Source organism: Rhinopithecus bieti, unplaced genomic scaffold, assembly GCF_001698545.2.
Source record: "Rhinopithecus bieti isolate Rb0 unplaced genomic scaffold, ASM169854v2 scaffold_33903, whole genome shotgun sequence".
NCBI classification, from domain to species: domain Eukaryota; kingdom Metazoa; phylum Chordata; class Mammalia; order Primates; family Cercopithecidae; genus Rhinopithecus; species Rhinopithecus bieti.
The window spans coordinates 90,675-116,178 of NW_016814625.1; the positions used below are offsets into that span (position 1 = coordinate 90,675).

Here is a 25,504-nt window from a genome sequence, read left to right on the forward strand (position 1 = left end):
CAAATTGGGAGTAAGGAGGAAAATGTGTCTAACCGCTTTAGGGTAAGCCCTCCCTTCTGCCCCCACTCCCACCCCTGCAACCAGCAGAGCCCCTTCAAGGCCCTTGTAACACTTGTTTCACAGAAAACTTCATTTAGGCTGCCTGATATCCTTGTATTCCACCCACTAAAATGCTGCTGCCCCAGTTGAATCCCAGGGAAGGAGATGGGACACAGTCAGAAGAGAGAACATGGTCTGGAACCTGTGGCCTGGGTGTTTGCAGGGAGGTAAATGGGAACTTGGGTAGCCAGGGCCTATACCTGAGAGCAACATGGGGTCTTTGTCCAGGGACTTCTTGACATGGTCAGATTCCCCTGTCAGAGAGCTCTCATCAATCTTCAGATCATTCCCTTGGATCAGGATCCCATCTGCAGGCAGCAGATCACCTAGAGCACAAAGGGGAAGGAGGGACAGTGAAGGAGATAGTAAGAGACTGGCTGAGGGTAGGGACCTCCAACTCCTTCAACCCCATCTCACGGCTGCTCCCGTGGGCCCTATCTGGAGGGCAATGGTCGTGAGTACATGGAGAGTCTTTACAAGACTTCAGCTCTGTACAACCTGGGAGAAGGTTGCTTTCCAGGCATTATAAATTCCAACTCTTATTCATCCCCAACACCTTTCCATGGCTTGAATATTACACACTGTTAACCCTAAGACACACAGAGTACAAGTCTGACAATCTTGCGGCAGAGTTTCAGCTACTCCTTTCTGAAATTCCTTCCCACAACCTCTTTAAACTCTAACCTAGAAGTGAATACAATTTTGGATCTTATCTTTTGGGTTTTCAGCAATTCCCAGCCCCCTCATGCCAAAGGATCTATCCCTTAAATGGGGGTGGTGGTGGGGTAAGCAAAAGAAATACGGAGCTCTCACCGTATTTGACTTGGGCAATATCACCAACCACAATCTCAGCCACGGGGAGCTGGATGAGTTGACCATTTCGGATGATGGAGAACTTTTGCTCCTGTTCAATGCGGTTCTGCAGCCCACGGAATTGCTTCTCTTTGCTCCAATCATTAAAGGCAGTCACTAACACCACGATGATCACTGAGAAAAGGATGGCTGCCCCCTCAATCCAGCCAGCTTGTGCCTCATTTTCATCTTCTGGGGTAGTTGCGACTTGACCACACACTATCCCAGGAAGGGAGAGAAATAATCACTGAAGGGTTTTTGTTGACAATAAGAAATGGGAGTAGTGCTTCCACAATTCCCCCAAGATAGAAAGTCAGGAAAAGTGAATAACAGCAAATACAACTGTTGACTGGAAGAGGATATCAGAGGATAGTAGGATTGAGTATTATCTTATCACGAGTATAACTATTTATGTTAATCCAAAAGAGGTAAATGACTAAATAGTACAAACTATCAAATTTAGGCAAGTCACATGTAAGGACACACTTATGGTTCCCAACATGGTCAGGCTTTCACTACTGTTTCCCATAATGCGAGACAATTGGTGGCAGGGGGCACTTTGAGATGCAGGGTTTTGTTGGTTGGATAAGAGTAGAGAATTCCTGGCTGGGGATGCTGGTTCACACCTGTAATCCCAGCACTCTGGGAGGCCAAGGCAGGCAGATCGCTTGACCCCAGAGGTTTGAGACCAACCTGGGGAACATAGTGAGACCTTGTCTCTATGTTATAAAAATTATTAAATAGGCCGGGCAAGTGGGTCACACCTGTAATCCCAGCACTTGAGGAGGCCGAGGCAGGTGGATCACCTGAGGTCAGGAGTTTGATACTGGTCTGGTCAACATGGTAAGGCCCTGTCTCTACTAAAAATACAAAAATTAGCCAGGCATGATGGCACACACCTGTAATCCCAGCTACTCAGGAGGCTGAGGCATGAGAATCGCTTGAACCCAGGAGGTTGCAGTGAGCCCAGATCAAGCTGCTGCACCTAGTCTGGGTGACAGAGCAAGAATCCATTAAAAAAATAATAAATAAACAAACAAATAAATGAATAAATAAATAAATAAAATGTCTTAAAAGGGTAGAGGATTCCTGACATTCTGAAAAAGGATTTAATGGAAGAAAGAAGGTGGGGGTGAGGTGGGGAGGAACCCTTGGAATAAGGATGAGTTGGAAGAATAGCTTAGTACTACTGCTGGTTTCCTTTGGAAAGCCCACTCTGGATAATGGGGGGAATGTTTTAAGCTATAACCTGTCAGCCACCAATACTAAGTGCTTTTTGGTGGTGGTGGAAAGCACCCAGATAAGAGTCAGGCTGAGTTGTTTAGGACACTCACGTTCATTTTCTTCACCAGCAGGGCGATAAAAGGACAGGACCAGGGAGATGATGGCTGCAATCTCCAGGATGATGAGTGTGACATCTTGAAGGGCTTCCCACACTAATTCTAAGAAGGTCTTGGGCTTTTTGGGGGGGATCACGTTGTGTCCGAACACCTGCCTACGTTTCTCCAGATCTGCAGGGTTCCCAGATAGACCTGAAAAGGAGATAGGAGTGGATGAATGAATGTAGAAAAAAAAGAAAATGATAAAAGACAGTTTTGAAGCGGCAATGAGTCATGATCATGCTATTACACTTTAGCCTGGGCAACAGAGAGAGACACTGTCTCAAAAATAAATAAAATAAAAAGCCAGGCATGGTGGCTCACACCTGTAATCCCAGCACTTTGGGAGGCCAAGATGGGTGGATTGCTTACATTTAGGACTTCAAGACCAGCCTGGGCAACATTGTGAAACCGTCTCCACAAAAAAGACAAATATTAGCCAGGCATGGTGTGGTGCACCTGTAGTCACAGCTACTCAGGAGGCCGAGGTGGGAGGACTCTTCTGACCTCAGGAGTTTGAGGCTGCAGTGAGCAGCAGTGATCATGTCACTGCACTCCAGCCTGGGCAACAAAGTGAGACCTTGTCTCTAAAATAAAATAAATAAAAAAGACCCCCTGCTTCCTGATTTGCTCAAGTATGAGATCCAGTTAGAGACAACCATCCTAATCTACCCAGGACTCAGAGAGGGTGGAACTTTCAGGCTAAAAATGGGCAAAATGAAACTGGTCAGCCACGGGACCACTCACTTATCTTAGTGACAAGTATAATCTGGATAAATTCCTAACCAGACGTAACATCTTATCTGCTACTGATTGAGTATGCCCCAGGCTCCAGCTCTGAGAATATAAATACTAAAGTGGTTCTTAGGATTCACATAGAACTTTTATGTCATATGAACAGGTAAATGCTGTGGTGATTTAAATGCAGAGTGAGCTGCCATCCATTGGCTCACACACAAAGGCCAGGAAGAACAAGCTCCTTGCTCAAGGTCATGCAGGACGGAGGCAGAGCCCACATATGTGTCCTGATTCTAAGATCCAGGAGCTTTAGGGGAGCATCAGAGCAGAGTCTTTGAGACCATAACTTGTGGGCATTCCCTTTAAGCACATGCGCCCCTCCTTTTCTGTCACACACATATACACACCTGTGTGCCTATGTGTGTGCATGCACACACACTCACAGAGGCACAAACACACACCACTGAGAGGTACTACCATTCTACTAAAGACTAAGTAGGTACTAAGGGATGTACTACTACTCAGATTGAATAAAACGCGAACAAGACAGGTGAGGCCACAAAGTTTTCAGATACTACACAGTACTTGATCACCAGCATCCTCCCCACCAACATATGTTTGCTTACATACCTCTGTGTACACAGACCACATACCACACATACCATACAGACACATACACACCACAAACCACATACATTACTCACATCACACACCATATGCACAATATACAGACACATACACACCAAACACAAACCACACACAGTACATACCACACAGTTATACGACACACACACACACACACAGACCACGTACCACATACATACCACACCTACTCTCTAGACACTTTCTCAGAAGGACAAGAGACAGGCAGAATTATTCTCAGTGCTTTCCTTATAGTTGGGTCCTTTCACGGGTCCCCAGGTAGGGCTACTCTTGAAGGGAAGAGGGGAAATCCTACCGTGGCGATTAATGCCAGTTGGTATTCATCAAGTTGTTTACACGCTGAAGCAAATTATTACTGGTTTTGACACTGGAAGCTGTTGGCTGCTGGTTTGAAGGGTTTTCCACAGGCAGGGTGGGGTGGCTTTTGTCTTGAAAAAAGGTTAGCAGCTGAGGAGGGTCAGAATCAGAGGAAGGGAACTTCAACTGAGCTTCACAGAGAGAACAAGACGAAGTGGATGACGGGGGCTGCAGGGACAAAATAGGCAAAGGACTTGGATGCCAGAGGCCTTCCTCACACTTTAGTCAACGGGAAGGGCTATTCTGTTGCTGAGGAAGGAATGCAGATGTGATATAAGGGCAAATGTCTACTCTTCACTGAAATTCTTCACTGAACAGAACCCAAGAGTGGGCCAGGCATGGTGGCTCATGTCTGTAATCCCCAGCACTCTGGGAGGCCGAGATGGGCGTTATCACTTGAGATCAGGAGTTTGAAACCAGCCTGGCCAACATGGTGAAACCTCGTCTCTATTAAAAATACAAAAAAATTAGCCGGGCATGGTGGCGTATGTCTGTAATCCCAGCTACCAGGGAGGCTGAGGCAGGAGAATTGTTTAAATCTGGGAGGCAGAGGTTGCAGTGAGCCGAGATCACGCAACTGCACTCCAGCCTGGGCGAGAGAGAGACTCTGTCTCAAAAAACAAACAAACAACAACAACAAACAAACAAACAAACAAACCCAGGAGTGTTACCCTTAGTGTCAAGAGGAGAGATTTGGGTTAGGACCTGAGGAAGACATCTGAACAGATAAAGATTTTGAAAATGGGAAAATAGGTACCCAAGGGAGTATTATTTGCAGAGCTTGGGATGGCCTCCATTTCCCTATGCTATAAAACAAAAAGCATCAGGAGACATACTCAAGATACTCATCTGTCTGGGAAGGTACATGTGGGGGGTGGGAGATGAAAGTTAGGGGCAGGGGAAGAACTGGCATCCACACCTGTGCAGTCAGGGGTGTGAGGGCCCTCTTTTGAGACCACATTCACTTGCTAGTGCTTAGGAGAGAGACACAGGAGCTGGTTAGGGAAGTGGTGCCTGATGTCTTACCCAGGGTCTCCTGATTCCCAGTGCCCAAGCACATCGCCCTGGCCTCCAGTTCAGTGGCACAGCTGAGCCCCGCAGAGTTGTGAGGTTTGGCCAAACCTCCAGAAGCAAATTGAGTTGCTCCCCAGAGCCTCCCTGCCCCCACCAGCCTGAGAAGTCAGGTTCCTAGTAGGAGGGAAAGCCAGGGCCTGGGAAAGGAGTGTTCTGGGTAAGGCATCTTTAGCCCCAGACAGGCAGAGGCAGACTTGCCAGGGGGCAGGGCCTTGCTGGTCCTTTCTCCCCAGGGACCAGAAATGGCAAGGCTGTGCCAAGTTGGACCTGCTGTGCTGGAGAGCCAGGCTTGCTGAAGGGAAGCAGGAGTGCTGGTAATTTGTTAACCTACCTGGGATGCTTCTCAAAGAAGCAGGATTCACAATGTAAAGGGAGGAGATGCCCTTTCCTCCTTACCATGGTTTAGTAGATGGTTATGAGGGCAAACCAAGATATCAGATATTAAAGATCATAAGGTGCACCCCAACAGCCTAATGAAACCCTCCCTCCCAAAAAGAGGGACATACGAGGGGTGGAGAACAGGGCTACCGTCCCTCTCTGCTCTCATGCTAGTACCCCGTAATCATCCGTGATGCCCAGCCCCCCATCTCCTATATCATATAGTCGAGAAATCCTATCAGCTTCAAAATATATCTAAAGTCCAATCACTTTCCATTTTCACTGTTATCATCCTGGTCTAAACCATCCTCCCTCATCTGGATTATAGCAACCGTCTTCCAACTGGTCTCCTTGCCTCCACCCTCGCTCTCCTGTTCTTAGTCTCTTCTCAATGTATCAGCCAGAATGATCTTTTTTAAGATCTAAGGCAGTACATGCGATTTATCTGCTCAAAACCCTCTGGCTTTTACTTAGAGTAAAACTAGGCACCAAGGACTTGATGGGCTTCCAGGCCCCTTATGACTCCCCCAGTCCCCCAGTCCTTATCTCCTACTAGTTTCTCCATGTTCACTGAGATCTGGCCCAGCCAGACTGCCTACTGTTCTCTGAACGCACTAGACATGTGTCTACATCAGGGCCTCTGCACAAGCTGTTCCCTCTGCCCAGATTCCTCTTCGCTGGAAAGGGCTCACTTCCTCACCTCCTTCAGGTCTTTGTACAAATGTCTTCTTTTTAGTGAGGCCTACCCTGACCACTGTATTTACCCGGCACTCTTGATGCCCCTCATCCTGCTCACTCATTTCCCTCCACAGGTCTTCTTACCTAGCATATAATAGGATGCATTCATTTATTGCTTGTTCACCTCCTCCACAAGGGCAGGATTTTTGTCATTGTTCATCAGGCCTACAGCATTGCCTGGCACATCGTACACATGCAAATTTGTAGAATGAACTGAAAGAATGACTGATAACTAAGACTGTTAACATTTAAGTGATTACTATGTGCCAGATGCCTCACCAGGCACATTCATGCCTTCTCATTCAAGCATCACAAACCCCTACATGGTAGCTACTATTAACCCGATTTGACGTAGAAGCAAACTAAGGCCTGGCAGGGGTATAACTACTTGAGTTTAGTAAGTGGCAGAGTCTATGCCACCCCACAGTGGGCCACTGTATGCCAACTTAGACACAGAGGACACTGGGGCATGGAGGCAGCTGCACTCAGCTGAGGCTTCAATCTAGTATGACTAACTTGTCCCAGTTTGCCCAGGACTTGCCAGGTTTTAGCACTGAAGTTCCTGCCTCCTGGGAACCCCACTCAGTCCCAGGCAATCAGGGATGGTTGGCCACCCTACTTCCTTCACCACAGGGCAGGGTTGCATGCTGCTTTCCTCTGTACCTCTAAGCAAGCCAGCGCTGTTCCCATTGTCTACAGTTGGGGTGGATTAGTCCTGTCTTCTTCCTTCCTGGCCTCAGGGATGGTAACATCGCCATCAGGTTCATCAGAGTCCAAACCTATGAATTTTGTACTCAATAAAACATTTCTTATGGCCTTTTTTGGACCCAAGCAAATGAAGCGACCTAACTGCCCTCAAAGTCACTTGCTTGCTTCTTTTTTTGCCATTTTCTACTCATCTTTGTGTTCCACCTTAAGTCACCCTGAGCTCGTACAATAGCAACCTTAAGAAGTCAAGTGGCTGTCTCAGTTCCCAGTATGCCCTGTGGCAGGGTGGGGCAGGTCAAGGATCTTAGCTGTAGTAGCCTTGGGAATCCTCTCTGACATGTGGTAAGGCATGGGAAAGCCATGTGGGACTCGGAGATCGGCCAATCCCCAGTTTTGGGTTTTCCATTCCAATTCTTTCTGCCCTAGAGAGTCTTTCAGGCCCTGATCTCAGCAGCTGTAATTTCACACAAATACTTGTCCAGCCTGGGGAAAGGCTCTAAAAGGCCCTGATCTCTGCAGTGGTTTCTCAGATACTCACACAATCTCCTGGAGACGGGAATGAAAAATTGGCAAGGAGAGAATGCTGGAAACACAGGAAAAGGGTTTCCCCTAGAAATTCCTCAGGAAACTGAGGGGGAAATCTTGTCCTCAAGAACATGAAAGAGAAAGCTCCATCTAGAGTGGGAGTACTTCTGGCCCTATGAACCAGACTGAACACATGAGCTGGGAGAGGCAAACAGAATGTTCAGCTATGAAGTCATCACTCCCACCCCCTGCTGGGGAATTGCACGGCCCCTGCCCAGGCTGGGTGGGAACATGGAATAAACAGCAGTGGAACATTTGTGTCTGCCATGAGCGTGCAGGACCTAGGGCCTGGGAGGAGAAATGCAGCCCAGCCCTCAGTGGCTTAGCTCCAGCAGGGAAGGGCCAACGACATCGGCAGAGGCACCACTTATCAGAACCAGCTCAGCCCCAGAAAGGGTGGGGCTAGGGTAGACATCAGGAGGGACTTCCCAGCTGTCTGCGTTATGATACCTTGCCAAAGGAGGCAGCAGAATCTTCTCCCACACATATAGTACCAGGGAGAATTTTCTCTGGGTTGATTTGAAGGCAGTCCTCTTTTGGTACTTGAGAAAAACAGCAGCAGAAAACCTTTTAAGTCTTTCCTTAAAAACCCTGGATTTAGGCTTCGTTTGGTGGCTCATGCCTGTAATCCCAGAACTTTGGGGGGCCCAAGTGGGAGGAGAGCTTGGGCTCAGGAGTTCAAGACCAGCCTGGGCAACACAGAAAGATTCTGTCTCTACAAATAATAAAAAAAAAATAGCTGGACATGATGGCGTGCACCTGTGGTCCCATCTACTCAGGAGGCTGAGGCAGGGGGATTGCCTGAGTCCAGGAGGTTGAGGCTACAGTAAACCGTGATTTTGCCACTGCATTCCAGCCTGGGCAACAGAGCAAGACCCTGTCTCAAAAAAAGAAAAAAAAAAAGTTAAAATTAATTAAAAAAAAAAACCAACAACCCTGGATTTGGGGACTGAGGGGGAGGAGTAGCTTAAAATCAAAATAGGGCCATGCAAGATCTAGCCATCTCTGGCTAATAACCAAATGCCACTCTTTCGAGTATACCGCAGTTTCCCTGCTTCAGCATCTCCAGTTTAACACACCCACAGCTTGGAGATTTGCTCCCTATCAGCTAGACTTCTTTAAAGCCATCGATTCAAGGTCACAGCCAGAGGATGATGAACCTGGAGTACAATGCTGCTTTCCTCACTCTGGCCAGCAAAACCCTTCCCAAGGTGGCCCACTTCCTCAGGGCATGCTTCCCTTTATCCCGCCCCCTGCTCTTCGCCTTTTTTTGAAAACAGCAACTGTGGCCCAGGGAAAAAAGGCTCCCTAGATAGCTCTCTGCTTAGCTTTCTGCTCTGCCACTCTGCCATCTTCTGTACTTCATGAATGTGCTTCCGTCTGGTGTCATATTCCCACCTTGGAGCTAAACAGTAAGAATGAAAGCCCCACTTTTGGTAGATGCAGTATCTGCTTCACCCAACGAGGGAATGCTATTTTTCTTCCCACCAACAGCTAATGGTTCAATGCAAGGCAAGCTTAAAAACCAAACCAGACGCCTCAAAAACTTGCAAATGTTGCTGCTGAATTGTCAAAGGAATGGAGCATAAAAGGCTCCAGGAGAGAACGCAGGAAGGGGAAGCTTCCTGCTTCCAGGTTGGGGAAGACTTAGCCACTCTCCTTGTGAAGATCCTTCTGACCCCAGCTGGGCAGCATTAAGCCAGTGAACCAAGAAGCCCAGCTCCAGGCAAGGAGGGCTAAGTAGAAAAGAACTGGCAGAGCCTGGGCTGGGCTAGGAAGAGAGAGCCCACAGCCTTCAAGAGGCCTAATTCAGCCCTAGGCATGAAACTCAAACCAGACAGGGAATTCCCAGGATGCAAAGTGGAATTCCCTGTGGTGGGGAATGGGGAGGGACAGAGGGAGGACACTTTTGGCTTGAGTCTCTCTCACATCTTGAACTAGTTAGTGATAATCCATCTGCCCAAAGTTTGGTAGGCAGAGTGGACCACAGAATGTTAATCTCTGAGGCCATGCCCAGATCACTGTTATTAGGGTCACTTATATGCCACCCTTAGCAGAGTTGGGGCAAGAAATGACGGCTGCAGGGCAGAGGGCACAAAGAAAGAGGAAAAATAGCGGTTATGCTTCTAATCTCAAATGGAGGAGCTCCTAAAAATTGATATTCCTGAACAGACTATAAGCTCTAAAGATAGGGAAGAAAATCTCAAAGAAGCCAGTTGCCCATCTTCCTCTCACATCTGTTCCATCCCATCTTTACTCGCCTAGTCCTCCGCATCCCCCTAACACCACTATGCTTTAGAGCGGCAGTCTCTAAGTCGGGGGCATGCATCCATCTGTTAGAGTGTGAGGAAAATATCAGACCATTTTGTATCACCTCATCCATTTCTATGTTTGCCTATCTTATTATGTAAATAAAAGTGTTAGATGTATTAATAGTAAGGCAGTAGTTTTGTAGGTGAACATTTACTTGGGATATGTACTCAATTTTTTCCAGATTGACAATACTACTAGAAATTTCAATCTGCCACACTGAGAAAGAGCCCAATCCCAGTATATCTCAGCTTGTGGCAAAATGGACAATTCTTGGTAAAACATGCCACTGCCCTCAAAAGGCAGAGTGACAGGAACACAGTTAGGCCCCAGAGATCTTAAGGTGATAGGAGATGTTCATCTAAATCCTCAAGCTAATAAAACAAAATTGTAATTTTTGTTTAGGACGGGCTGGCCGTCTTAAAACACATTTTTTTCCCCTCCTGCCATTTACTCCCCAAGGAATCTCAGCTCCCTAAACCTAGTAACTACCCAGTAATTAAGGAAGGCAAAAATGCTTGCATCTTATGCCAGGAATATTCAGCAGGTGGCAGCAATTATCATAGAGTGTGGCTATGCTAGAGCTTCCCTGGGTGATCCCCAGATGACACAGGTATACCATCTCCAGCTTCTAAGCCCACCTCCCATCCCCTGCAATGCCTTCAGCTTAAGTCCCCATACTGTGTTCCCATAGACCCTGCTCTTCCTCATCAAAGCCCTATGGCAAGATTCCTGAAATTGTCTTCATTCATATACATCTTCTTTTAGCCTGTAAGCTCTGTGGAAGGAGGGACTGCACCTGTCTTGTTCACCCTTGTGTCCCTAGCACCTAGCAGTTATTAAGTATTAGTTGAATGTTGTTGAAAAAGAATTGGAGGACCTCAATATCTCACTGTCACACCTTCAACTCTGCAGAGGAGAAAGGAAGTAGAAGGGCACAGAAGGAACATAAAACAGAAAGTTCTACCAACTATCTTTTAGATCCAAATTCAACCAAAATAGTCTTCAGTCTTTTGAAAGAAGGCCTATAGTTAATAATTTACTGTTTATTCAAGGCTTCCCTTCTCTCCCATTCTGGTATGAGCCCAGACCTTGCCTCCAAGGAATGGCCTAACTCTTCCTCAGAAAACACCATTCTTCCTCCTAAAAAGGATAGCATAGCTAAGGACCAATGTGCAAAATTATATAGGGAAAAAAGAATACGTATAACCTCTACCTAGGTCAAAGAATCTCTCACCTAGGACCCTCCGTTTTTCCTACACACAAAAGGGTATTGAGACTAAGGAAAATACCTCTTCCTTCTTCCCCTTAAGCCACAGGTAATTTTCATCCCAGATTCACCAAAGGCTTCTTCCACTCACGAGGCCATGAGATTCCACAGGAAACCACTCAGAAGGCGAAAGGCTATCTTCCAGCCTATACCAACGAAACTGCTCTGTTCTTTGGGGATTGGAAAGATTGATTGAGGTGGGAATGGGATAGGGAAAGAAGAAGAGACAATACAAGGAGGGGAAAAAAAACTGGAATGGGGAACAAAGCAAGCAAATGAAAAGGATTCCATTGTGCAAAATGCTCAGATTGTCCCTCCTGATAAACCCAAGGCAACACAGCTTGCCCAGGAGCTCCAGCCTCACCCCCGCGTCTTTGCTTTTGTTTATATACAGCCATAAACAGTGAAATCTTTAGTTACCTCGATGTAAACATGTATTCTCCTTTGTGTCTCCCCCCACCCTTTCTTGTTGCCCTAAATTTTCTCCTCTTTTTGCCTCATACTGTCAGCCTTATTTCTGGTTGTTGATGAAGGCCATGTAGCTAAACATCTCCAAGCCTTCTTAAGTCTAACCAACTCTTGGCCACGGGGGCAACTCCTCTTACTCTAACTAGCTAATGTATACTCAAGGAACACAAGCCAGTATCCAAACATTGGGCTGAGGCAGGGCGCAAGGGCTCATGCCTGTAATCCTAGCACTTTAGGGGGCCAAGGTGGGCAGATCACTTGAGCCCAGGAGTTCAAGACCACCCTGGGCAACATGGAGAGACCCTGTCTCTACAAAATATACAAAAATTAGCTGGGCGTGGTGGTGGACACCTGTAGTCCCAGCTAACCAGGAGGCTCAGGTGGGAGGACTGCTTTGGCCTATTAGGTGGAGGTTGCAGTGAGCTTGATTTCACCACTGCACTCCAGCCTCAGTGACAGAGCAAGACCCTGTTTCAAAAAATAAAAATAAAATTGAAAACAACAACAAAAAAATATTGGGTTGGTGGCGGCTCATGCCTGTAATCCCAGCACTTTGGGAGGCTGACACAGAGGTGGCAAAACCCCATCTCTACCAAAAAATACAAAAATTAACCGGGCATGGTGGTGCACATCTGTGGTCCCAGCTACTTGGGAGGCTGAGGCGGGAGGATCAGTTGAGCCCAGGAGGCGGAGGTTGCAGTGAGCTGAGATTGTGCCACTGCACTTCAGCCTGGGTGACAGAGTGAGAATCCATCCCAAAATAATAATAATAATATTCTCTTTCTCTCTCCCTCTCTCCAGGCTAAAGGGTTTAAATGACCTGTCTAAGGTCTTACTACCAGGTAGAATGGGATGGAATATTTCATGCCTTCTGACTTACACTCCATTAATGCTCTGCTGCTTCTTATGCTAGAGCAGTCACACAGAGAACCTCAGAAGCACAGATAGTGCTGGGACTACAGGCATGAGCTACTGCGGCCAGCCGAAAGAGATAATGAAGTCCCACCTGCCTTTAGAATTGTGTGAATCTATGATAATAAAACCACGTTAGTGTCAGAAATGTAATAAACCCCAAGTTCCATAAGTCCCCTTAAAAGCTATAGTTTAAAAAAAAAATTCTGTCAGTCTATACTAAAGATGCTATCAGGTCATAGAAAATAAAGGAAAAGGGTTATATTCTAGGAATCAATCTCTCTGACCTTCACTTTCACCTTGGTTCCCAACTAGCAGAATTCAAGCACCAGGTAAATTTCTTTATTCTTCTTATTGGTCCACTGGGACCTCCCACAATGACAAAATTATGTTAGGCTGTCAGGCTATGTGGCCTTCCATGAACAGGCTGGCTTTTTATAGCATCAGCGTATTGGGGATCTTTTCTCTGCCTACCCTAACTAAACAGGTGAGCATTACCCTTGCCTGGGTAGATACTCCTATGTCTTAGCTGTTCTATATCTCCTTTTCTTTCTTTTTTTTTTTTTCCTACTTTTTTTTAATCTCTTTATTCCTCTCACACACTAGGAGGTCACTGTTGGTATTGGGGACTAAAAATTACTAATGGAAAGGTTGTTTTCCAACACCCTGTCTCCCCAGTTCCAGAGCAAACCTTATGGTAACTCCTACATTAATACAAACTGATGAGGCAGAAGAACTGCTTCAGTCTAGGAGTTCGAGACCAGCCTGGGCAACATAGCAAGATCCCATCTCTTATAAAGAAAAAAAAGGCCAGATGCGGTGGCTCACGCCTGTAATCCCAGCACTTTGGAAGGCCAAGGTGAGTGGATCACCTGAGGTCAGGAGTTCGAGACCAGCCTGGCCAACATGGTGAAACCCCATCTCTACTAAAAATACAAAAAACTAGCCGGGAGTGGTGGCGTGCACCTGTAATCCCAGCTACTTGGGAGTCTGAAGCAGGAGAATCACTTGAACCTGGGAGGCAGAGGTTGCAGTGAGTGAGCCAAGATGGCGCCATTGCACTCCAGCTTGGGCAGCAAGAGCAAAACTCCTTCTCAAAAAAAAAGAAAAAAAGAAAAACACCAGGACGCATACTTTGTGATCTAAGGAAGCAGTACATGGCAGCAGACAACTGTGCCAGTGGTAGGAGTCCTAGGCGACAGCATGGCCAGGGGCTGTAATGAGGAAAACACTTGCCATTGGAAGGGGCTGAAACCAGGACTGGGAAAAGATCCAAGAGCATTAGCTATGTCTGCAACATTTAATATTCAATGTTGACAGAAAGTAGAATGTATGTTGGCCTTTGGGAATGGAAGCTCTCTGGGAATCAGAAAGTAAACAGTTGCAGCTCTGGGAAGGGATCTGGAAAATTGGAGGAAAGCCGGAATCCTGTTATCAGGAGCTCTCTAGGTTCCAGCTTCTTTGGACTCCCGAGTGCCTGTTTGTGAGAGAGACAGCTGACCAAAGGGATCAAAAACAGCATAGGAAGGGAAAAAGAAAGATCCTGTTTAAATTCTGATGGGTGTTTGTAAAGTACTGCATGATCTCAGTGAAGATATAACTAAGAACAGACCCTCAGCAGTCACTACGGCTGTAAAAGTGACCAAATAAAGAAATCTAGCTGGCAAGAAGTAGACAGAGCCCAAAGGGCTATGATTAAGGGCTACCATTAGAAGGCAGAGACTGAGCCACACGAAAGCAATTAGATATTGTCACCTTACCCAGGTGTTTTTTTTTTTTTTTGTGATTAAGAAGTGAGCAAATTAAATGGACAGTAGTTGCAGTTACACATACAGTAACCTCTCCAGATAGGACAAAACATTGCACTCCATAGGCACCCATATTCTGGCAAGTATCTACAGACACATGGACTCTGTTTTAATCTGAGAAAACTTATCTATTGAACACCTAATTATAAGTATGAGCACTGTACATATATTATTTAATCTCAGTAACTCTATGGGCTAGGTGTTATCAACTCTATTTTCAAAGAAGAAACAGACTCAGGGAGGCTGAGTAAACTATGGAGGGCTACTTAGCTAGTAAATAGTGGAACTAGTGTTTGAACTCAAAGCCTGTGAGATAGGAAACCAAATTCTAGAAGTAAAGAAGGAAGCTTCCTTAGGTTGTAAAGAAAATAAGACATAAACTAGGTATAGATATCTATGTAAAAATCTCTTTCTCTTTTTTCATCCTAAAGAGTCTAGGCTCCAAGTCACTAACTTATAATACAGCACTGGCAAACGATAACAGCTTCTTAGAATTTGTGAGAAATATGCTGTGGCCTCTGAGGAAGATTCAGAAATAGGAGACCACATGAGGCTGAAAGCCCCTAATGGAAAAGATCTTTGCTCCATCTCACACTACTCAACTATGAACTGCCAGACGTACAGGGCCAAATAAGTATCTGCTACGGAGATTCTAAAACCAGGCAAAAGTGAAAAAGGAAGTTTCCTTTTGTTCTTTCTACATTTTGATGAGGCAAAATTTCATCACACCATGGCACACTGGGCAACTGGGCTGGACCAGGAAAGCCCAAAGCTGGATTTTTCATTATCTTTGAACATTTTTTTATGTTTTAAGAAGAGATTAAGACGGGGCGCAGTGGCTCATACCTGTAATCCCAGCACTTTGGGAGGCTGAGGCGGGCGGATCACCTGAGGTCAGGAGTTTGAGACCAGCCTGCCCAAGATGGTGAAACTCCAACTCTACTAAAAAGACAAAATTAGCCAGGTGTGGTGGCACATGCCTGTAATCCCAGCTACTCAGGAGGCTGAGGCAGGATAATTGCTTGAATCCAAGAGGCAGAGGTTGCAGTGAGCCGGGAATGAACCATTGCACTCCAGCCTGCCTGGGCCACAAGAGTGAGACTCCATCTAAAAAAAAAAAAAACCCAAAAAACCCCAAAAAACCCAAACAAACAACAACAACAAAAAGATTAAGAAGAACTACATTAAAAGTGTATCCAGCAGAGTTGAAAAAATCACTTATAATTCCCTGACACAAAACAGTGAGTGATCCAAAGATATGATGGGTACAATTATATACCTTGTGATTTAGCATCCCATTTCCTTCTTTTTCCTTTTTATTTAAAATAAATAGAGGCTGGTCGTGGTGTATGCCTGTAAGCCTCCTCATCCCAACACTTTGGGAGGCCAAGGCAGGCAGATCACCTGAGGTCAGGAGTTCGAGACCAGCCTGACCAACATGGTGAAATCCCATCTCTAGTAAAATACAAAAAATTAGCTGGGCATGGTAGTGCACACCTGTAGTCCCAGCTGCCTGGGAGGCTAAGAATTGCTTGAATCTGGGAGGCGGAGGTTGCCGTTAGCTGAGATCATGCCACTGTATTCTAGCCTGGGTGACACAGCAAGACTCTTGTCTCCAAAAAAAAAAAAAAAAAAGAGAGATGGGGTGTCATTGTGTTGCCCACGCTGGTCTGGAACTCCTGGGCTCCAGCGATCCTCCCACCTCAGCCTGCCAAAATGCTGGGATTACAGATGTGAGCCACCCACCCTGCTTGGCCTATCATCCCATGATGGAGGTTGCAATGAGCTGAGATCCCATTTCTAACAGTATATAACAGAGAAGTGCTCAACTGGGCAGCTGGACTTATTCACTTTTCTGTACCCTTCCTTCCTCCATTCATTAAACTGTAAGCTCAGTGTAGGGAAGAATTATTTTATAATCAGACATATAGAAGAAGGGACTTGATTATTTACTGACAACAACATTTATATCATAAACATTTTAAAAATAAATGGACACTGATACAGAAAAAGGAGAAAAGAGGCGTCAGGAGCAATGGTTCACTGCGCCTGTAATCCCAACACTTTGGGAGGCCAAGGTGGGAGGATCATTTGAGCCCAGGAGTTTGAGATGAGTCTAGGCAAGATACTGAGACCTCATTTCTACAAAGAAATCAAAAAAGCTAGCTGGGTGTGGTGGCACACGCCTGTGGTCCCAGCTACCCAGGAGGCTGAGGTAGGAGGATGGCTTCAGCCCAGGAGGTTGAGGCTGCAGTGAGCCATGATCACGCCACTGCACTCCAGCCTGGGTAAAAGAGCAAGACCCTGTTTCACACACACACACACACACAAAAAAAAAGAAAGAAAGAAAAGAAAAAGAAAGAAACCAAAGAAAAAGAAAGAAACAAAAGAAGAAGAAAGAAAGAGAAAGAAAGAAAATAAAAAGGAGAAAAGAATAATCTTCAGAGAATAGCAGTTTCTAAACATCATCTCTGTGAAAGATACGGCTCTTCATGGCCTCACCTCCTTTCAGTGCTTCAGATGCCATACCTTTCCCACCTGACAAAAATATACCAGTTGGGCCTCCAGAAATGTGCCTTCTCTAGAAGCTGGGAAAAGAATATTTTGAAACACTAGCCACCTTCCTCCAACTCCCCACCCCTGATATGGCCTTTACCTTCCACAGGGGAGGTTTTCAGTCTACTGCAGAGATTCTGTACACCTCCATAGTGGACGTTAATCTGGGTCAGAGCATCCCTCGAACGCAGCTCCATGAGCTTCCTCAGTTCCATTACTGTGCAGCCAAAGTCCCCTTCACGGCTCTCGGCCATCGAGTTGGCAGGCAAGACACGGTCTGATGGGTTCGTCATTTTGCCTGCTGTTACCAAGCCCTTCAACCAGAGAAGATGTAGTGTTTCCCTTCAATTGACCAGTGTCTCCTGCCTTCCTGTCTCAACTTCTTCCTAATTCCTGCTTCTCTGGGGGCCCAGTGAGGGAACAGATCGAATGTATCTTGTGCAATAAGCTCCCGAGTAGCTGTCCGAAGTCTAGATCCTTTCTTCTGTATGAAATCTGGCAGTGAGAGGAGGAAGAGGATGGGGGAACTGAGTGGAAGGTGGACTCCGTGTCACGTTGATTGGTGTCCCCAGGTGGTGATGATAGTGGTTGTCCAGGGTAGGTAGGTTCCTACTTAGACCAACTTGCCCAGATGAAGGTGTAAACAGGATGTGCATGTTACCATGGCAGCAACCTTAGCAACAACCAGCAACTGTAGTGGTAGAGAGGCGTCAGGAGGAGGAAGAGGAGAGCTTCCTGGATACTGATGACAACTGGATCTCTGAAATAAAGGTTCAAAGATAGACAAAAAGAAACCATTAGAGCAGCCATGAGTATCCAGCATCTGCAAGGGCAAGAGGTACCCAGTCTAAGTACAAGGGTTTAAGTGACAGTTGAGGTCTGAGCTGAACTGATAGCTGAGGCCTGAGCTTAGGGAGCTGACTCAGGAGAGGCCCGTTCCTCTCTGGGAGGCCCCCGCAGACTGCAAACTCCAATGTAGAGGAGTAATTTCAATATACCCCAGTCTTTATATCTCACCTCTCCCAACCAAGCAACATAAAACCCACAGCTTCAGAAACTTGGAAACAAATGGTTACAACCTCTAATGGCTCTAATGTTTTCCCTGTCTATTTGAGGGACCTGTGACAGGATCCTTTAGTCTGACATTATCTATAAAAGATGAGAAGAGGTCAGAAAAAGGAGTTCAGATCTAAGTGATCTGAAGGGTTGCCTGTCAGTCGGCCTTCCTCTCCCACACCCCACACTCTTCCCACTCCCAACACACACATTTACACATAAGGAAGACAACCTGATAGAAGATGTCAAAATCCTCCAAAGCCCCTTAGAGTACTCAGCTTCCAGGTGTATGGAAATTCTGTAGCCTGTTGCAGGTGTCAACCTGGCAGGCACCAAGTTTTGGTCTCGAGGCTAAGCTCCACCCTACTCCAAGAGGCTTTTGGGGAGAAGAGGAGAGTAAAATGCTTTGTCAGTTGGTGATACAGGGTGAACTTTTTTTTTTTTTTTAGTAAGGGGGACAGAAGGACCTCTGAGGAGGAAAGATAGGGAGTTTGAAGCCTAAGCATTAAAGTTTCTCTGGAGTGGGAGCGATAAGACACCTCTCAATTCAGATAGAGGATAGGGCCACAGCAAGGTCAGCAGGGAAGACAAGCTAGCCTGTGAGTGAGCACCAGAGTCTCACATCATCTGAATAAAGGCACCAGAGAGAGGCCAGCATTTCTCCCCTCAGAAAGATGCATTACCTCTCATGCATGCTAACTAGGGGGTGTGGTGGAGCTATGTGTAGGTGAGGATACAGAGGGCTGAAGGTGGGAAGAGAACTTATCCTGAGGCCCCTTCTCAGTTTTAAAGTGGGGCTGCTGTGTGTCATGCCACTGACAGGTGTCACTGCCACACATCAGCTTTTCAAATGTGAAGGGGCTCTTAGCACAGCACCAGAACATGGGACCCCAGCCCCGGTTACATAGTCCCCACTGATGACTTCAGTTACTAGGGGGTAGCAAGGAGCTCTGGCCAACCTCTCTGTAATAAATAGATGCCACCCTTACTTCTAGAAGGTGAACAAAGAAACACAAGAACCATCAGATAAGGGACTTGATTCTTTTATCAGTGATCTCCTCCAAAGTCACATGTAGCCAAAGTCTTTGCCAATTTCTGACAATCTTCTTCCCAGAAGCTTCCACAAGGATGCAGGTTGATTTATACTCCTCCCTCTCCCAATTTGCCCCTTGCCTCCTCTTCCTCCCATAGATTTTTAGCACTACTCTGACTTACAAAGAGTTAAGAAAGCAGGGTTCTATTTGTTTTAAAATATCATAACCCCTTCTTATCTGGGAAATAAGAAGATCCACAAAGAACCTAAGGCAATGTGTCAAACTCCCTTCATTCAGACTGGTGTAGGAACAGGCAGGACCACAGAGTTTTCACCCCTGTTCAGCTTCTCCAAGCCTGGAAGAAATGGGAAGAGCTATAGCAGCAAGAAACCCATCTTGACCCTTAAGTAGAACTTCACCTTTCAAGAGGATGTTGGGAACAATGCTGATAGTGTTGAACTAGGAATCAGAGGATTTTACCTTTTCTGTCTTCACCCACTACAATGTTTGCTCCATGAAGATAGGGATGTTACTTAGCCTTTTCAGGACTCTGTTCTTTCCACCTTTAGTTGGGTAGAGAATGGGCCCTGTCTTTTTGCACCACCCTAAGAAAGTGATAAAGGAATGGAATTATAGAAACAGTCCTTGGAAATCTTAGATGAAAGCTGTCCAGTGTCCAGAATAGGACACTTAAGTGATAGGAGAAAGCCTAATTTGATCTTAATGAAATTTTGTTATCAAGCCCTTTAAGTAGAAGAAAAATAATCTCCATGTGCCCTTCCATCTTTCCTTGCCAGGGAACCCCCCACCGCACAAAAAGAATGGAATATTCTAGGGCAGCTTCATTAACAAAAACCATTAGCTAGGTTATAACCATTAGCAATAACCACCAGCATATAGGTTCTTGAGTCTTCTGAGAATTAGAAAAGACAGTCTGAGTCAGAATTCCTTCCTTTTTTTTTTTTTTTGAGAAAGAGTCTCACTCTGTCACCCAGGCTGGAATGCAGTGGCATGACCTTGGCTCACTGCAACTTCCGCCTCCCAGGTTCAAGTGATTCTCCTGCCTCAGCTTCCTGAGTAACTGGGATTACAGGCACCCACCACCATGCCCAGCTCATTTTTTGTTTGTTTTTGAGATGGAGTCTCGCTCTGTTGCCAGGATGGAGTGCAGTGGTGTGATCTCAGCTCATTGCAACCTCCACCTCCTGGGTTCAAGTGATTCTCCTGCCTCAGCCTCCCAAGTAGCTGGGACTACAGTCGCATGCCACCATGCCCAGCTCATTTTTGTATTTTAGTAGAGCTGGCGTTTCACCATGTTGGCCAGGATGGTCTCGATCTCTTGACCTTGTGATCCACCCGCCTCAGCCTCCCAAAGTGCTGGGATTACAGGGGTGAGCCACTGCACCCAGCCAATTTTTTGTATTTTTAGTAGAGACGGGGATTCACTCTGTTGGCCAGGCTGGTCTGGAATTCCTGATCTCAAGTGATCTTCCTACCTCAGCCTCCGAAAGTGCTAGAATTACAGACATGAGCTACCACACCTGGCAGAATTCCTTCCTTACTTTGAACCTCTTTTCAGAGTACCAAAGAGGAGAGATTCTTCCACTTCCATAGGCAACTGATGGACAAGTTCATGTAAGATTAGAACCCATGGGGCTGAAGAACACATGTGGAAAAGAATGAAAAGGTTTTTTTGCCACAGGCTGATCTAGAGAAACACACAGTAAGTCAAGCACTAAGCTGCTGGCACAAAGTCAAAAGGGCAGTGCAGAGTTGGAGGCCGAGGTTTAAGGTGGGATCTCTATAATATTAGGAAGCATATCATGACGTCCACACTTCTGAGTTTTGAGCTCTCTGGAGTATGAGCTCTCTGCAGCTGCTGAGATTGCCTGGCCCCTAATCTGATTAGGCAACTGCCAAAGAATAATCTAAAGGTGCTCACACCATCTCAGCATCAAATGCGCTGCTCAGACACCTGGAAGGTACTACCTCTTGTCAGGTAAGGGTTAGTCATTCGGCTTGGGGCATTCTGAGTAAGGTATGCACTCCCTCCTCTTTTCCAGTATTTTGCAAGCCTGAGATGATAGGCTAGAAGAGCGAACTCTCTCATCTCTTCCTCCTAGGGCAAGAAATCACAATGCTTTACGTGATCATTAAGACAACATTTTACTTTTTTCCTCCTAAAGTCCTATAACATCTGTTCTATAATTTGTAGATGACATGTGAAAGCATTGGTCATATCAACTCTAGCTAGGACAGCTGTGACCCTCGCCTTACAAATGAAGATACAAAGGTCCAGGGAGATAAAAAAGTGGTTTGGTCTTAGCAAGTCAGTGGTCTTGACTGCTTGGTGCTCTTTTTGTTACACTTTACTCCTTCTCTTGAGCCTAAACCTCCTCATTTTCTGGCAAACTTCTAAGAGGCCCTCTAAAAGGCAGGCATCTGCCAGGTGCGGTGGCTCCTGCCTTTAATCCCAGCACTTTGGAAGGCTGAGGCGGGAGAATCACTTGAACTCAGGAGTTCGAGACCAGCCTAGGAAACATGGTGAAACCCTGTCTCTACAAAAAATACAAAAATTAGCTGGGCATGATGGTGCATGCCTGTGGTCTTAGCAAGTTGGAAGGCTGAGGTGGGAGGGTCATTTGAGCCCAGGAGGTGGAAGCTGCAGTGTGCTGTATTCGTATCACTTAATTTCAGCCTGGGCAAACCGAGTGGGACCCTGACTTCCAAAAAAAAAAAAAAAAAGCCTCTAGAAATGAGGAGCTGCCAGAGACAAGAACCTTATGTTCTAAGTCACCAAACTGTAAACACTAATCAGACACACTTTCCTCCAATTTTGTCCAAGGAATCTTTCACTCTTAGCTTTCCCAGGATGCTAAAGAAGAAATACATCCCCAAACTATGAGGAAAAAGAATGACACCTCGTATAGGTTATAGAGTGGGTATATTTGAAAATATGAAAGGAACTCACTCCGAGTCTCCCCACTACTAAATGCTCCTATTGAATGTGATATGATGCATAAAAATGGGAGAAAGGAAACAGGAGGGGCCAGGGGCTAGGGCTTCAGGCTGCTGCAGCACTGCAGATAGACCTGCCTGGAATAACAAGAGGCTCTGGTCCACTCTGGCTTCTGGGCTACAGGCGGGGGCTGTTCAGTGGAGCAGACACTTCCCTGCCCTGCCCTACTCTGTCCTCCCCAATGGGCTGACAGCCTCTGCTCAGGAGCAAGCTGGTAGCACTTGGAGACACTCTGGCAGGGGTGCCAGCATCACTGCCAGGCATGACCTGAGGGGTGAGGAAGGGCAGACCTCTGGAGAGGGGAAGCAGCCTGGTCCCACTTTAGAATGCACCCAACTACAATATAAAACCTGCTTCAGGGCCGGGCCCGGTGGCTCATGCCTATAATCTCAGCACTTTGGGAGGCTGAGGCAGTTGATCAACTGAGATCAGGAGTTTGAGACTAGCCTGGCCAACAAGGCGAAACCCTGTCTCTACTAAAAATAGAAAAAAATCAGCTGGGCGTGGTGGTGAATGCCTATAATCCCAACTACTTGGGAGGCTGAGACAGGAGAATCGCTTGAACCTGGGAGGCGGAGGTTACAGTGAGCTGAGATTGTGCCACTGCATTCCAGCCTGGGCCACAGCGAGACTCTGCTTCAGAAAACACACACATACACACACACACACACACACATGCGCATGCTTTAGGAGCCCCTCAGAAAATCCGTAGTCTTTTTTTCTGACTTTGAATCAGTCTCCCTCATTCCAAGTGAGGCTCTACTTCTCCCTATACTCAGGAACAGGGATGTGGGATTGGAGAGGTTGGAAGGGAGGGAAAAAAGATTTGTTGAGCACCTTCCATGTGCTAGGGGCCATACTAGGGACTTGATATGAAAATGAGAAATTATATATATACCCCTATGTATTAGGTAGTGCCTGGTATAGTGGCTGGTCCACACACTGTAGCTATTATCAGTCTTACATATACTGTTTCACTGAATTCTCACCAACAACCCTATAAGAAGGACCTCTCCATCTTATAGCAGGGAAATACAGATTCAGAGAGCCAGGATTTGTGCCCTAATCTGAATCCAAAGCCACCTTGCCTCAAGTACGAGAACAATGCTATAAAAAAATGGAAACAAAGCTATGAACTTACTTCCTAAACCTTGAAAAGAAGGCTCACATAAACCCATCTGTCCCTTGTTCCTGACTCCTAAAAGGCTCTGAAATAGGTCAGGGAAATATCTACCTCTTGTGAACTTTCTGGGAAGGCATAGAGATAGACCCAAAGCTTTCTGGGAGCAGATACCCTCTCCTCCCCTTTTTCCTCCCCTCCCCTCACCTCACCCCCACCCCAAGCCAGAAAGCGCTGGGCTCTAGATTGCTGTGAGTCCAAGCATATCCAATTCCCACCTGGAGAGCCCAGTGGTGGGGATGAGGGCTTCCTCCACTCAGTCATCTCATGCCCTTGGCCTTGCTCCCCATGGTGATCTGGGAGAAGCACAGAGGGAGATCCTGCTCTGCGTTCTCTGTCTTTTTTCCAGCAGGGCTGTTTCCTGTGTACCACCTGGGAGGGTTTAAGCTCTACTCCTCTCTGGCACTCTGACACTTCCAAAAGGACAGTGCCCTATCAAGAAAGCTGGCAAGAACCTGACCATGGTAGGCTGCCTAGCCTAAAACATCCCTGGCTAGCCCTTCTCTCCAGAGGTGTGAGTCTCGGGCAGAGGCTGTTCTGCCCGCCTCCTCATCACAGGCTCCTTATTTCCATGACCCAGATTCTAGTTTACCCTGGCCACTTCCCATCCCTCAGGTCTGACAGCCGTCCTCATCACAATCCCTGGTTCTTCCTTCCCTCCCCAAGTCTGACCTGCCCTAATTGCTCCTTAAATGCCAACTGGTTTGCAGAAGCAGACCAGAGCACATGCCCTCCTTCAGCCTACTGAAGCCCTTTGGAGGCATGGGAACAAGGTCAGAGGCAGCATGTGTTGGCTAAAGTTCAGGTGGTGGGTGGCACCACTTATCATCATCATCCAACAGCCACATCCAACCCAGGAAGCCAGGTGAGGGCGGGTGCACCAAGCCAGGCCTCTGGCCTCACCATGGGATAGTATACCATGGCCTGGTCAGGGAATCTGATGCTAATTTTCAGCAAGCCCCTAGAACTTAGCCTCCTGGGGGTGGGGTACTCCCATCCTGAAGTTCTGGGTTCTGGTTCATGTCTCCTTTGCTCTTCCCTCTCCCTCCTCTAGTCCTTCCAGGTTGCTGATCTCTGCTTCCAGTCATGTCGGGACAGCCCTCTATCCCAGAGACCCAAGGAAAGCCCACATCCTTTTAGTCTTTGAGAAACCAGACTTGAGAGGATGTCATTCGCAGGCTCAGTTCTCTCTTTCTGAAGATAGAACACCACTTCCTGGTTAGGAGGTGGTATCCCTGGGCCTCCCTCACTTACTTTCCCCTCTCCAAGACTGCTACTCTGACAGCACCTTCTTTAATTCCACCGCAAAAATGTAGTGCTAGAGTCAAAGCATCTATCTGGAGACAAAGTGTCACTCCTAGCCCCCGGGTCTCAGGAATCCAGAATTCATCCCTCCTCCCCAGAACCACCTGGTACTTTTTGGTCAAACTACATCTATGCATGCTGTGGACCCAGTCATCTAGTCCTGGCTACATCTTCCAAAGAAATTCTCATCCAGGGCCTGGAGGGGGCATGTGCAAGGATGTTCACTGGAGCATTATCTGTGGCGATCCAAGATCCAAAAAATAAAAATAAAACACCTCTCAGTCTTGGAGTGGCTGTGTTGTCTAGGATATGCTGTGCAGTGACAATGGTGGCAAAACTTACCAGTTCTGGCCAGATGCCTTCAGAAGGCAGGGAGAAGGTAGGACCCACAGATAGCAAAAGCTTTCTCCAAACAGCGATACCAAGAATGGACCCAAGGTTGACAGCCTGATCCTGATCACCTGGTCTGCTAAGATCCAACCCATGTCACAGGCTCTAAGAACCACCAAGATGAAGACAGAAAACTCCAGGGCATGGGTAGGGAAACAGTGTGGTGGGACGAAGCAGGAATGTGCCTGGGAGGGTACTGCTATCCCCCTGACCCCTGTCCACTGGCTCCATCTTGAAATGGCATCAATATTACCAAGAAGAGGCCAGGCGCAGTGGCTCACGCCTGTAATCTTAGCACTTTGGGAGGCCGAGGTGGGCAGATCACCTGAGGTCAGGAGTTTGAGACCAGCATGGCCAACATGGCGAAACCCCGTCTCTACTAAAAATACAAAAATTCCATCCTGGCTAACATGGTGAAACCCCGTCTCTACTAAAAATACAAAAGATTAGCCAGGTATGGTGGCACACGCCTGTAGTCCCAGCTACTCAGGAGGCTGAGGCAGCAGAGTTGCTTGAACCCGGGAGGTGGAGACTGCAGTGAGCCAAGACCGCACGCACCATTGCACTCCAGCCTGGGAGACAGAGCGAGACCCCATCTCAAAAAAAAAAAAAAAAAAAAAAAAAA

The 25,504-nt window shown here is 46.7% G+C and overlaps 1 protein-coding gene and 1 long non-coding RNA gene across 10 annotated transcripts in view; one reads left to right on the forward strand and one right to left on the reverse strand.

Moving 5' to 3' along the window:
• The window catches only part of ATP2B4 (ATPase plasma membrane Ca2+ transporting 4), a 117,579-nt gene that overhangs the window by 38,037 nt on the left and 54,038 nt on the right, over positions 1-25,504 (reverse strand). For all 9 annotated transcript variants that reach the window (XM_017851562.1, XM_017851556.1, XM_017851565.1 and 6 more), the window contains 4 exons: positions 16,996-17,655; positions 2,286-2,483; positions 913-1,170; positions 300-425 (listed from right to left, as the gene is read on the reverse strand). In XM_017851562.1, the coding sequence (XP_017707051.1) occupies positions 300-425; positions 913-1,170; positions 2,286-2,483; positions 16,996-17,188 (775 nt within the window). In that variant the 5' untranslated portion in view covers positions 17,189-17,655. The remainder of the gene's footprint in view (positions 1-299; positions 426-912; positions 1,171-2,285; positions 2,484-16,995; positions 17,656-25,504) is intronic.
• LOC108515002 (uncharacterized) lies at positions 17,642-24,770 on the forward strand. The gene is made up of 3 exons (XR_001881404.1): positions 17,642-17,733; positions 23,534-23,648; positions 24,239-24,770. It is a non-coding gene; the product is annotated as an uncharacterized LOC108515002 (long non-coding RNA).